General features: G+C 39.5%; 2 protein-coding genes across 3 annotated transcripts; both read right to left on the bottom strand.

Annotated features, from left to right (window-relative positions):
* Positions 1-219: 219 nt before the first annotated feature.
* On the bottom strand, positions 220-6490 carry LOC124202571 (phospholipid-transporting ATPase IF-like). Its single transcript, XM_046598922.1, has 23 exons — positions 6331-6490; positions 5770-5991; positions 5544-5708; positions 5318-5470; positions 4982-5252; positions 4839-4920; positions 4672-4766; positions 4459-4578; positions 4249-4364; positions 4023-4184; positions 3750-3964; positions 3438-3684; positions 3137-3373; positions 2937-3070; positions 2714-2873; positions 2553-2655; positions 2276-2481; positions 2018-2204; positions 1801-1946; positions 1642-1745; positions 1408-1573; positions 585-1339; positions 220-519 (listed from the first exon to the last, which is right to left on the bottom strand). The coding sequence occupies exons 1-23, from the start codon at positions 6349-6351 to the stop codon at positions 504-506; spliced, it is 4083 nt and encodes a 1360-aa protein (XP_046454878.1). The 5' UTR covers positions 6352-6490; the 3' UTR covers positions 220-503.
* A 103-nt stretch (positions 6491-6593) lies between these two features.
* Positions 6594-13125, bottom strand: LOC124202572 (phospholipid-transporting ATPase IF-like). Of its 2 annotated transcripts, XM_046598923.1 has the most exons (24): positions 12656-13120; positions 12483-12579; positions 12189-12413; positions 11953-12117; positions 11717-11869; positions 11414-11648; positions 11263-11344; positions 11086-11186; positions 10874-10993; positions 10695-10810; positions 10466-10627; positions 10199-10395; positions 9888-10134; positions 9590-9826; positions 9389-9531; positions 9160-9319; positions 8999-9101; positions 8635-8840; positions 8388-8574; positions 8177-8322; positions 8008-8111; positions 7762-7927; positions 7454-7644; positions 6594-7261 (listed from the first exon to the last, which is right to left on the bottom strand). In XM_046598923.1, the coding sequence occupies exons 2-24, from the start codon at positions 12513-12515 to the stop codon at positions 7219-7221; spliced, it is 3522 nt and encodes a 1173-aa protein (XP_046454879.1). In that variant the 5' UTR covers positions 12516-12579; positions 12656-13120; the 3' UTR covers positions 6594-7218. The 2 variants fall into 2 exon arrangements, with proteins under 2 accessions (XP_046454879.1, XP_046454880.1); XM_046598924.1 differs by lacking the exon at positions 7454-7644 and having other exon boundaries at positions 12656-13125.
* Positions 13126-13241: the final 116 nt, after the last annotated feature.

Here is a 13241-nt window from a genome sequence, read left to right as displayed (position 1 = left end):
ACGGCTGTAATTTTAAATTACTTTGTGTTACACTATACTTTAGATATATGTTGATACTGATCATCACCAGCACCGCTTTACAGCGAATTTTATACTCGTTGCATAAATTACCACAAAGAAATGTTAAGTAAATAATAGCTTTGGAAGGCGATTCCTGTGACTATATATGATTCTGTAGCAGCATTTGTCTATAGGTTTCTAGGCAAACTAAAAGAGTTGTTAACAAAAAATTCACCACCTTTTATTTTCCATTGTTAACTAACAAAAAATATATTACAACCATCAATTTTATTTTATTTCTAATAAGAACTTAACTATGTAGGGTAATATAATCAAATGAATTCAGTACATTTCTCGTCCATGTCAAGCGAAATTTTACGAACTGGTTTTACATAATGACTTGAAGAGATCAGTAGGTTATGATGATGATGGAAGACAATATGACTAGGGAGACGGTGGTGATAGGATGTGATGTAAAATTTTAAAATGCTTGATTAGCTTAATTAGACTTCCAGTGGCCTATTTCAATAAAAGAAATATGTTATTAGTGGAAGTTAATAAAACAAAACGAGAAAAAGACTCACCCTTCACTTTGCGACTCCGATGAATTACTATCACGGCGCAGAGGTTCTACATGCACTTGGACATCGCTGTCACGTCGAGGTCCCTCATTCATCTGGATGCTGCTGTCACGCCGAGATGCCTCGTTAACTTGAATATTGCTGTTACGCTGAGGTTTCTCAGGCTCCTGGACATTGCTGTTACGCCGAGGTTCCTCTGGCACCCGGACATTACTGTCAAGCCGAGGATCAAAATGCACTTGGACATTGCTGTCACGACGAGGTTCTTTATCCACCTGGACCTTGCTGTCACGCTGAGGCTCAAAATGCACCTGGACTTTGCTGTCACGCCGAGGTTCCTCGTTCATCTGGACATTGCTGTTACGCCGAGTTTCCCCAGGCTCCTGGACATTGCTGTCACGCTGAGGATTAATATGCACCTGGACTTTGCTGTTACGCCTAGGTTCTTCAGGCACTAGGACATTGCTGTTACGGGGTTCAAAATGCACTTGGACATTGCTGCTGTCAGGCCGTGGTACTTGGGTTTCACTGTTCCGCCAAAGTTCCTCGTGTACTTGGACATTGCTGTTAGGCCGAGGTTCAAAATGCACTTGGACATTGCTGTCACGGCGAGGTTCGTATGATGTTTGTTGGGCGGGCCTTTTGGTTGACGAGGATTTACGCCATTTTGATATTCCCAACTTACCGACACGTGTTTGAGACAACAGAGAAAATGTGCGGTCCAATTTCTTCCGTAAAATCTGTTCAGGGGTGTGTTTCTAAATTTTACGTTAAAAACATTTATTATAATGTTGAAATTTTGATAAACGTTTGAACGAAAGCGTACCTTGTTAACCAGAACACCACCACCAACGGAATAAGTTTCCCAAATTGCTACAAGAATATCCGGAAGAAGTGCAGTCCCAACAGCAAATAAGGTAAAGAGCCATGAAGGTCCAGAAGAGAGCAAAGTCACGTAAACGAAAAGCATATGTTCGTTTTCCAACGATTCGCTGTGATTTCAAAATGTTCAGATAGATTTACTTCATTTTAGGAAAATAGTAACATTTACTCTACTTACATAACGATTCCAGAATACAGGAAAGTAAGACCTATAAATCCCAAAATCGATATCAGGATCGAAAAAACGAATAAGGCTGTCCAGTAACGAGATTCGATAATCAACTGAAAGGAACAAATTTGATAGAATGACCCCATTAAAAATTGTGAAATTGAGTACCTTTATACTGACAACAAAAATGACAGCGTGATATATCAATGTCCCAAAACTCCAATAGTCTAATGTTATGCCGGTCCCGAAAAACGCTGGATCATATTGCCAGAGCAAGTAACACCCGAAATAAAGAACAACAGCGTGCCACAGTCCTTGAAATAAAAAATTCTTATCTTCAACCGGCCAACACAAACAAAAGATTATTCTATCTAAATATTGTTACCCAATAAATTCCACTTGAAAAATTGGCCCCAACTCATTCGAGCGTTTTTGGCAATGTCCTTATAAAGGTGAAGATGTTCAAGGAGTTGTGGTGCCGTGAAATTCTGCTCGAACAAGCCGTAGATGAGAATTGGCAAAGAGGTAAAAAGGATGTTGTAAAACGTCAAAAAGAACGCATCATAAACAGGCTAAAATCAAGCAAAATTATAGCATTAATATATTTTCCTCTTACGAAAAAACGGCGAATAAATATTTTTACTTGAGTAGAGTAGGCACTATGAACAGTGAAGAAAACCACTGGAGTGATGAAGGCAATGTTCTTGTAAAAGAAATACTGGACGAGGGTTGAAACGCGCCAATAATACCAATGACCGTGAACGAGTAAAACTTTTCGAAGAAATCGAAACCGAGCAAAGGCAAAATCTGCACAACGTACCGCCTGGCGACCTTCCTTTCCCATCAAACCTTTTTATATCCCAAGAAGATATTTCGGTTAAATTAATTTTCTTAGAAAGAAAAAAAAATAAAATGCTCACCTAAACCAATATGAGCTTCCTGAATCATGGAGACATCATTCGCACCGTCACCGATGGCTGCAGTAATAGGTTTTCCAGGGAATCCTTTAACCAACTTGACTACCTATAATTAACATTCTAGATTATTTCGGTAAATTAAATATTTTCAGTTTTACGTTAACCTCGGCTTTTTGAATTGGTGACATGCGGCAGCATACGACAGCTTCGCAACGCTTTGCAATGTCGCCAAACATGCCTCGATGATGTTTTAATGCAACAGCTAAACTTTGACCATCGACCACCATGCCAAAATGGCAATCATTTCTTTCATTTACCCGCTTTCTAATAAAAGAAATTCTGTTAATTTTTTCACTTTTCAAGATAAATGTCAATTTCAATACATACTCGAGTTCATCTAAAGTTTCTTCTGTTTTATCTGGATCACTCAAAATGAGTAGTTCCATGCCACGTTTGAAATGTCCACATGAGTGGGCGATATTGACGGCAGTTTCCAATTTATCGCCTGTTAATACCCACACCTGCGATTCGAATTTATATGCGTAAAGAAACGCGATTGATAATTATTAAAACAACTAAAAACAAACTTTAATTCCTGCGGCTCTGAGCGATTCAAGTGTTTCAGGGACACCGTCTTGGAGTTGATCCTCTACACCAGTCGCTCCCAGTAAAGTCATCTCGGATTCAATAATATCGCAAACTTTAGATACTTCTTCTTCTCGATTAGATAGTGCTTGACGGGCTTTATCAAGTTGAACGGTGATTTCTTCGTAATATTCAGGAGTAATTGGACGAACCGCTATCGCCAAGGTTCGCAATCCCATCTAGATGAAAACACAATTTGTCATAAATCAGTCACACGCATCATTTAATAACATTTGATGGTACCATCGCGTAATCCTTGATGTGACTTTCAGTTTCAGGGATAGGTCCGAATACGCAACGAGGTAGAACTGTACTTTCGGCGCCTTTGCACAAAAGCCAAATGGATTCGTCCGGAAACTGGACAATCACGGACATGCGTTTCCTGTCTGAATCGAACTCGAGAATATGTAAACGACGATATAGACGCTCTTCTCCTTGATACATAATTTTACATATGTCGTTAGTCTCCCCGCAATATACGACATCCAATCTAAATACCAGTTCAAAGATTAAACGTTAGTTTTAGTACGGTAGATACAATGAACTTGCTCGTACCTCTGACACGCTTCAGCTAGAGCTTTCTCATCTGGGCTGGACGCTTGATAGTCATAATCCCCTCTATGGAATTGAAAGGCCGCATTTTCAAAACCGTCAGGCTCGACGACGGCACTGGCCCTGCTTACTTTCAATTTATTTTTGTTCTTGTTCTTGCCAGTGATCGTGACAGTATGACATAAAGCCAAAGTGATAAAAAAGTCTTCAATTTCGGACTAAACAATCAAAAGCGTTAAATGTAAAGTTGTGGTGATAGAGGAAAGTGATTTTTACCTCGAATTCTTCCACCCGTTCCAGGTGTATAGCACTGTTATCAGTCGCTCGCATTAAAACGCTATCGTCTTCCACGTATTTGAAACCAAAAATAGAGCACTGACGAAATTCCATACAATTCTCAGTCAATGTTCCGGTTTTATCGGTCAGCAGATATTCAACCTAATACAGGAATAAACTTTAAATGACTATTCGTGTTGCGGATCATATTGAAAAATTAACACACCTGTCCCAATTCTTCGTTAAGATCAGATGTGTTACATAGGGCCCTTTCATCCGCAACAGGGCAGTACAAATCGTCATCCCACACAAAGAAAATAGTGCCCAAAAACTTTTGCATTTCTGTTGAAATCCAGTGCGATGAGAAATAAGACAAAATTTAATATGAAATATGGAAGTGGTGACAACAAAGTTATAGGAAGTTAATGCCTCATACCAAGCGTTACGTAAAGTGAGATAGGAATGACGTAGTTGAAAATGATTAGAAATGATGCTACATCCTGCATGACTCTACCAAAAGTCGTTGGCGGTAGTGCTCCGAGATAAAACGCATCAGCTGAAACCAAAGTAATACATGGATTCAATAATGTGTTGAGCTGATAAATAATAAAACAACCGGGTATTGCATTACTAACTCGTCATAGCTTACTAAGTTGTGGTTGATAAAGATATTTTTGCATGGTACAAAGTGCAATTTCCAATATCAAAAGGACCAAAAAAGCCAAAAGAAAGTAGTTCATGCTCCTGAATATTTCAGAAATAATCGGATTCATAAGACGGCAAGAAATAAATTATTAACTGGCGAAACCGACTCACTTTTCGACCGTGGAGAATTTGTTGTTTGTTAGCAAAGAATTGAGACCGAGCTTGGTATCCTGTCCAGTATAAACAGCACATCCTAATGATAGCGGATAATTTATCTTTCCTTCCGGCAGTTAAAAAAACAATCAAATGAATACCATAGACATATTCCGTATCTTTCAGTCGTGCTCCACGTAAGAGGAGATTGTCTAAACCTAAAGACGTCACTCCACCAGCGTCAATATCAGTATTTTGGTGTCGTAGGAGTTCGGATGAGTCTTCAGGAACGATTCGGTTGGCATACACGGTCAATGTACCAACAAATTGATAAAGATTAACATTGGGTTGTTGGCATTCGATATGTGCCCTGAGTCGATCTAACTTTTGAGCATCGTTGAAATCCCGAGTCAATTTTGGACAACTTTTCATCTGATAACAAATTTCAAGCGATAACAATAAAGATTACTTAAGTATTCACGGAATTTGACGCCTACTTTGTAATTCGTCTCGCCATCCAGATTAGCCGTAGTCAAATAACATTTTCCCTCTGCGTAAGAGGACGACAACAACACTAAATCGCAAGGAAAACTGTCATCATCTTCGATCCTGAGTACATCTCCAACGACAATATTTTTCGATTTGACTTTCTAAAAAAAAATGATTATTTTAACAATTCTTCTTTTCCCTTCTTTTAAAGATTAAAAGATTTTTAGACTCTACCTGTAACTCTCCATTGCGCACAACATCAATCAATTGCTCGTTGACCTGCCGATCATTGAGATGCCGCAGAAAATCTTCATAGCCCTGTTTAACAGCTGTTACAATAACGACGAAAATCAAGGGGAGAATGCTCGTTATCGGGCTTGTAGGGCTGTCGCTGACAATCTATTGAAATTGAATTATTATTGGTCGGACAATAGATCTAAGTTGTTTGTTTTGGTTAAACCTGAATGATGGCTATGCAGAGGAAGTAGAAATTAGCGATACGGCGGAACTGTTCAAACAAATTCTTTGGCAGGAAGTTTAACGCCGTGTACTTGGAGGAAACAATTTCATTATCGGTAAAATTTTGACGGTCATATTCGGCCGGCGGGTTGGCATTTTGAGGAACGGCATTACCAACGAAGATAAACCTATTAGGAGCCGCGTTCCTCCTTGTACTTCGTCTCTGTTAACATACATTTAAATTCCTTTTACATGTGTAAATAATTCACCAGCACTGATTTTATTTTCTCTAAAGAAAAGTTCTAGAAGTTAACACAAACAACTGCCGATAATGAATTATAGATTAGAATGGATGTGGGTTGCGGTCGGATAAATATCCGATTAGGTTTCCATACAAATAGGGTGCACGAAGTTGATTTAGATCATTATGTAGCACACTATTTTGAAATTATGCATAAATAATGCTTGAAAAAAAAATTAATATTAAAAACACGTTTGACTTGACATTTCAGAACCCAAAGTTAGTGGATGCAAGCAAGACAAGGTGGCGGGAATTACTCACCCAACGGCGGAAGTTTTCCATCAGGTTCGACAAGTCTGGAGCGTGAAAATTGAAGGGAAGTCGTCGGAACACTAGCGATGAAAAAAGGCACAACTGTGTGATCCGAGCCTTTCGTAACGAGGTTTCGTTCGGTTATCATTGAAGAGTTCGTTCATCATCCATTCTTATCTTATCTGTCAGCGTGCAGGGTTACCTGCATACCATTCGACTTAATAGACTAAAACACAAAATGTAATTGGTCACATGCGACGGCGAAAAAAAAAAAAAATCAAAGTAGAATGTATTGATCGTTGTAAAAAGATTCTGCATTTCGCCCCGGCCAAAAACTGTATAGATTATATGTATAGCACGTAAAATGAGAAAAAAAAACACAATTTTATACTATTTTTCAGATAGGAAGCACACGCGGAATGACGAGCGGCAGTTATTCAAGGCACAACCAACAGAGGCACATGACACACACAATTTCATACCTAACAGAACATTTTTTGGAACGAAATAGAACAAGTTGGTTTACCGACGGGACGACTAGCAGTAAACACGGGATCGATGAACATTTTAACTTATGTTTAATTTGTTTTATCCAATCGTTCAATCAATCACCGGACTAATCAGTGAAAAGTGACTTTTTATGCGTTTGTTTGTTTTTCGCTTTTTTTTCGTTCAGGAAAGAACATTCTCACCGAAAATATGTCGTTGGGATATTTACTTATTGCATTCGAAAGGTGACCTTCTCCTGTGACTTGGCAAACGGCGATTGAATGTCAATGGTCGTGAATAACGGAGGAGAATTGACACAAGACCGGGAAAGACGATCATCTGTAGGGGCGGGTGCAGTGCCGCCAGTTGGACTCCACGAAGTAGCCCACGAAACCACTGTGACGGACGTTAGTGTCGATAGGTTGTGGTCGACTCTGCGCTGACGATACCTCTATAAAAATTCGAGAAAAGAAAGGGGGAAAGTTGTTTTCATTTGATGTTTTCAACAAAGAAGAGTGAACGTGATTTGAAGCGTGATTCGTCAAAGCGATTAAATAAAAGCGGCAAAAGTTAGAGCGAGTGTTAAAAAATTTCCGCGTTCCATAGCCCCCAAAGCGCGATATAGATGACGACTAGTAATAACCCGTTCAATCCTGCTGGCGTTCTCCTAGCGCTAGTCCTTTGAATACGCAGTTCGTACGACGCCGATTGGTGCATACTTTGGTCGGCCGCAGTTTGATCCAGCGTCACTTGTAATTTGCCGCTTCGCGACTGAGAGAGCAGCGAGATGGTTCGGTCAAGCTGTTGCCTAAGTGCTTGACCGGGGGTACACCGCTAGTTGATTGGCAAAGTTAGGGTTAAACGAATGCATCTCTCCAAAAACGGTCGGCGCAATAATGAATTCCTCGTAGACCAACAAACAAAAGTAGGAAAATAGATAATCGGTTTTACCTGATTGACAAGGACGCCTTCGCCAGCGGAATAAGCTTCCCACACACCGATGAGAGTATCAGGCAAGAGAGCAACCACTACTCCAAAAACGATGAACAGCCACACAGGTCCAGTAGAGAGCAAATTCATGTAAACCCATTTTAACGGCCCATTATTCAGCGCGTCGCTGTAAATATCAAAATGAATTTTAAGTAACCACTACTACCGAATACAATCGCTCGATTAAGGAACGTCAAGTCAACTTACACTGAGATCCCACAGTATAAAAAGGCGAGACCCATAAATCCGAAAACGGAGAGCAGGATCGAGATCACAAAGGGGGCAGTCCAATGACGAGATTGAAGCATCAACTACAATAAATTAAATTGTTAACATTTAATCGCCATTAATTTTTCTACGGTGTTCTCAATCATACCTTCAAGCTCACAACGACAATGACACCAGTATAGATTAGCGTTCCAAAACTCCAAAAGTCCATAGTGAGACCGCGCGAATCGAAAGGCGTATCCGATTCCCAAAGAAGTATACAGCCGAAAAAGATGACCACGGAATGCCAGAGACCTTGAATGAGGTAAATAGATGAGATTGAATGATGAATCACACCATAAATTTGACTCTTCAAGTACCTAAAAGTGTCCACTTGAAAAACTGAAACCAACTCATACGAGCGTTGTTGGCAATGTCCCTGTAGAGATGGAGATTTTCGAGCAACTGACGAGAGGTAAAGTTTTGCTCGAGGAGACCAAAAATCAAAATAGGCCACGATGTAAAAAAGATATTGTAAAACGTCAGGAAAAACGTATCATAAATCGGCTAAAACAAAAGTAATTGTTATTAGGTCATCCAGGCAAAAAATGATGGCAAATAGCAAACCTGCGTGGAATAAGCGCTGAAGATGGCGAAAAAGACCGCCGGAGTAATGAAGGTAATGTTCTTGTAGAAAAAGTACTGAACAAGAGTAGAGACCCGCCAGTAATACCAGTGGCCATGAACAAGTAGCACTCGCCGCAGAAAACGGAATCTCGCAAAAGCGAAATCTGAGCACCGAACAGCCTGTCGCCCTTCTTTACCCATAATACCTGAAAAAAATCATTTGAAAATTAATTAATGCACGGCAACTGATTAAAAACGAAAACTGACCTGGCCCCAAAGACTTCAATAGAAAGCAGAGAAAGAGTTAGAAGAAAATGGGGTGGGGGTTAGTGTTAAAAGTTAAAGGTCTAAATGTGCTTCATACCAATTCCTACATGGGCCTCTTGGATCATTGAGACGTCATTGGCTCCATCACCAATAGCAGCTGTAATAGGTTTGGAGGAGAACCCTTTCACAACTTTCACCACCTGCACAGAATTCAAATCGTTTAAGACCGAATTTTGATCACTTTTGTGGATGACATACTTCTGCTTTTTGGATGGGAGACATTCGACAGCAAACAACCGTATTACAATGACTGCAAACTTCAGATAAAAGTTGTCTATGCTCTCTGAGAGAATGAGCAAGAGATTCACCATCGACGACGAAGCCAAAATTTTGAATTGGTTCATCCCAAATACGTCGTCTAATATTAAACAGAACAAAATGTTACAAGATCCAAAGAAAAAACGTTCAATGAAATGCGAGTACGTACCTTAATCTCCACAATGTCTCTTGGCATTCTGCGGGTGAGGTCTGTGCAGTAAGTGTCAATAACTGCATTCCCCGTTTAAAATGCCCACACGAGTAGGCGATATTAATGGCCGTTTCCAGCTTGTCGCCAGTCAAGACCCAAACCTGTAAAAAAGTGGGAGTTCAGATACTGTCTTTAGATTAATGTCTGTTAGCGCTGTACCTTGATCCCGGCGGCCCTGAGAGCCTCGAGCGTTTCTGCTACACCGTCCTGAAGTTGATCTTCAACTCCGGTAGCACCTAGAAGAGTCATGTCACTCTCGATAACATCAAAGATCTGGCTAACGTATAATTCTCGGTCAACCATCATCTGTCTAGCTTCGTTTAATTTTTCCATCATGTCCCCATATTGCTCAGAAGTAAGTTGCCTGGCTGATATCGCCAAGGTCCGCAATCCCAGCTAAATAAATAATTTCTTTTAAAAATATCGTTGGCTGAAAATTATAAATGGGAATACTTACAAGTGCATAATCGTTGATATGTTCAAGAGTTTGGCTGATTGGACCACCAATACAATTGGGAATTATCGTGCTTTCAGCACCTTTGCAAATAAGCCAGATACTATCATCTGGGAACAGAACAATGGTTGACATTCGCTTGCGATTCGAGTCAAACTCGAGCACCTGAAGCCGGCGATAATACCGATCTTGGCCAAATACAGTAAGGCGAATCAAACCATCTTCCTCCCCATGAAAGACAATTCCCAACCTACAAAATAAATGAAATAAATAAAAATCGGTTCATAAAAATGCCGTAAAATTTATTTGATTACCTCCGACAAGCTTCGACGAGAGCTTTTTCATCTGGACTAGACGCTTGATAAGTATAGTCAAAGTGATCGGGATGAAAGGTGTTGTTGACGTATCCCGGATGAGAACTAACCACTTCTTCCCGTTTACTACTGGTGGGGATGCTTACCTGCACTGTATGGCATAGCGCCAAACCAACGAAAAATTCTTCAAGATAAGCCTGTCATTAGGAATAATTTTTTTAAAGCAAATTCAACACCTCCAATAAGATAAAAAGGTGAAATAATTACAGTAAAGTGATGAACAGGATTGAAATGTCTTGCGCTGTTATCAAGAGCGGCAAAGAGATCGCCTTCTTTTTCCATGTGCTTTAGTCCAGCAATGGAGCATTGGCGGAATTCCATGTTGTTTTCGGTTAAAGTACCGGTCTTATCGGTAAAAAGGTATTGAACCTAACATTTTATAAGTACAATTTAGTTAAATGGACGTTTTAAAATGAAAATAAGAAATAAAACTCACTTGTCCTAACTCTTCATTCAAATCTGACGAATTACAAATTGGAATCTCACCGGTAATGGGACAACGCAATTCTTCGTCCCAAGCGAAGAACAGACTTCCAATAAATTTTTGCATTTCTGTAATCGCGCATTAATTAAGTTACAAAATAGTCATACTTGCGAATTAAAAATATTGCTTACCCAAGGTGACATAGAGAGAAATGGGAATAATGTAGTTGAAGACGACGAGAAAGGAGAAGACGTCCTGCAACACATCCCTCACTGGAGCTGAATGATTGGCGTTCAAATACCACGCATCAGCTAACGAACAATACAAACGTCAATCATTGTCATGAATATTTATAATCAAAAAAAGAAGCGAAGAAGCACAATCACTTTAAATTAATTTTTACCTATAGTAGGCGAGAACCACATCTTGTACTTCAGGGCAGTACAGACAGAAATCTCTACCACGAGAATCGAGAGAAAAAACAAGAGGAACATATTCATTGTCCTAAAAAATTTAAACGAAAAACGGTTAGTACCATTATTAGAATAATTGAAATATACTTTTTTAAGTGATTGATTACTTTTCAACCGTTGAAAATTTATTGCTGGTCAATTTGGAATTCTGTGCCATTTTCGTGTCTTGTCCAGTGTAAACAGCGCATCCTGAAAAATGATTTGAGTAGAATTAGTTATCCACTTGGATTTATTTGGGAAAGAAAACAAATAGGTCACCATAAATGAATTCAGTGTCTTTGAGTCTGGCGCCACGAAGGAGCGTGTTTTCCAAGCCAAGCGATACCTTCGTCAACAGTTGTGGGTTCTCGATATCAGCATCACCAAAGATTTTCAAAGTTCCCATAAACTTGTAAAGATCGGGAGTGGGATTTTGACATTCGATGCACGCCGAAAAGGCAGATAGCTGTTCAGTAGTCTTCAGCTGTCTTGTTTCCTTAGGACAGTAATGTGTCTGAAATTGATTTAGAATAGAAAAATAATAAATCTTGTTTGGACCCAATCGCAGTCTTTTCAATTCACCTTTAAATTCGTTTCACCGTCCAAATTAGCAGTGGTAATATAACATTTACCCTCATTATTTGAGGTTGAAATGAGCACCAGATCACAGGGAAAACTTTCGTCACGTTTCACTCGCACGATATCTCCGACGTGAATGTTTTGTGATTGTACTTGCTGTAAAAAGTAGTAATCCATGACACATAATAAATATAAAAAGTTGTATTGAAGTATATGCCCTTCCCAAGTTGCAATTATACCTGTATTGATCCTTGTTGAACAACATCTACCAATCTCAGATTCACTTCTCTATCATTCCTGTGCCTTAGCCAATCTTCGTACCCTTGCTTGATTGCAGTCACTGTTATCACAAAAACCAATGGCAGTGAACTCGTTGCAGGGTTTACTGGACTGTCAATGGACATCTAAAATCAATGTTATATAGTTGGAAGATTAGTACCAACATGATAGATAATAAAACTTTGAATTGACCTACTTGAATTATTGCAATGCAGAGAAAGTAAAAGTTGGCAATACGCCTAAATTGCTCAAAAAGATTTTTGGGGATGAAGTTCCATACTGTGTACTTTGCTGACACAACCCTGTTATCCACAAATACTTCACCCCTACTTGTTCCACTCAGTGCATTTTCTAAAGGTGAGTGAGACTTGCTGCCAACATTTATTGTTCGGTTTCTAACCAAAGGAGCTTGCTTTCCCCTCTGTAGACACAAAAAGAAATATGATGAACAACCAACAATATCAGGTATGCCTGAAAATTAAATACTCACAATTAGACGATCCAAGTGGTTCATCCACCCCATACTGACAGGTGTGATGGCAGAAAATCTGCATCGAAACTCAACACCTTAAAAAACAACTAGAGACCTACATCAGACAAGGAAAAACATTTTACAAATAAATGACTGTTGTTCACAAGAGATTGGTTGATATAAAAAATCACCTTATGCATGAAAGTAGTGTAACCTTGGCCAACTTTTGTAAGCAATAGAGAACTCTCTTTTCTCTCGAATCTTACCAAACTTCCAATCAACAATAAGACGGAGCGAAATTAACGATCAATAGAGTGAAAAAAGAATGTTATAGATAAACGTCGGCAATGGGGACAAAAGAGCACGTTTTCCCGCACCATAAACTCTCTCTTTCCTCGTTTCCTGCCTTACGAGAGTAAAAAAGAAAAACATGCGATCACCTCCTTCCCAATACAAAAAATGACGAAACGGGGCTATACGAAAAGTCCTCACACACACTTGTTGAGCCACGCAACCTAAAAACCAGGATGTGTGTGTGTGTGTGTGCAACGATAGACGGTGAGTTACGATAGAACTGGAAATGCTCTTGAAAAGTTTTAATTGATATGCAGCGACGCAGCAAAGATTGAATCGACAATATTTTTTCTCCTTTTTTTCTTTCTTTCTGCTCTACTGTCAAGTTGAGCCCCGAGGGTATTTTGAATCGGCCGCACCGGGAACTTCTCCCCCCCCCCCCCACCTCTTATAACTCTTATTACAAAATGGGTTTTCCAATGG

The sequence above is a fragment of the Daphnia pulex genome, chromosome 9, assembly GCF_021134715.1.
Source record: "Daphnia pulex isolate KAP4 chromosome 9, ASM2113471v1".
Lineage (NCBI taxonomy): Eukaryota > Metazoa > Arthropoda > Branchiopoda > Diplostraca > Daphniidae > Daphnia > Daphnia pulex.
Note: the sequence above shows the minus strand (reverse complement) of the source record. Positions and strands in the feature narration are given on the sequence as shown.

Excerpts from the sequence above, each read along its gene's own strand:
- LOC124202571 (XM_046598922.1), bottom strand. The coding sequence starts at position 6,351 with ATGGAAAACTTCCGCCGTTGG. Across the intron at positions 4,579-4,671 it reads TCTTTATCAACCACAACTTA|CTGATGCGTTTTATCTCGGA; the intron begins GTAAGCTATGAC and ends CTTTGGTTTCAG. Across the intron at positions 1,947-2,017 it reads TTTCAAGTGGAATTTATTGG|GACTGTGGCACGCTGTTGTT; the intron begins GTAACAATATTT and ends TTTTATTTCAAG.
- LOC124202572 (XM_046598923.1), bottom strand. The coding sequence starts at position 12,515 with ATGGGGTGGATGAACCACTTGGATCGTCTAATT. Across the intron at positions 10,811-10,873 it reads TTCTCTCTATGTCACCTTGG|AAATGCAAAAATTTATTGGA; the intron begins GTAAGCAATATT and ends GCGCGATTACAG. Across the intron at positions 8,575-8,634 it reads TCAGCGCTTATTCCACGCAG|CCGATTTATGATACGTTTTT; the intron begins GTTTGCTATTTG and ends CTTTTGTTTTAG.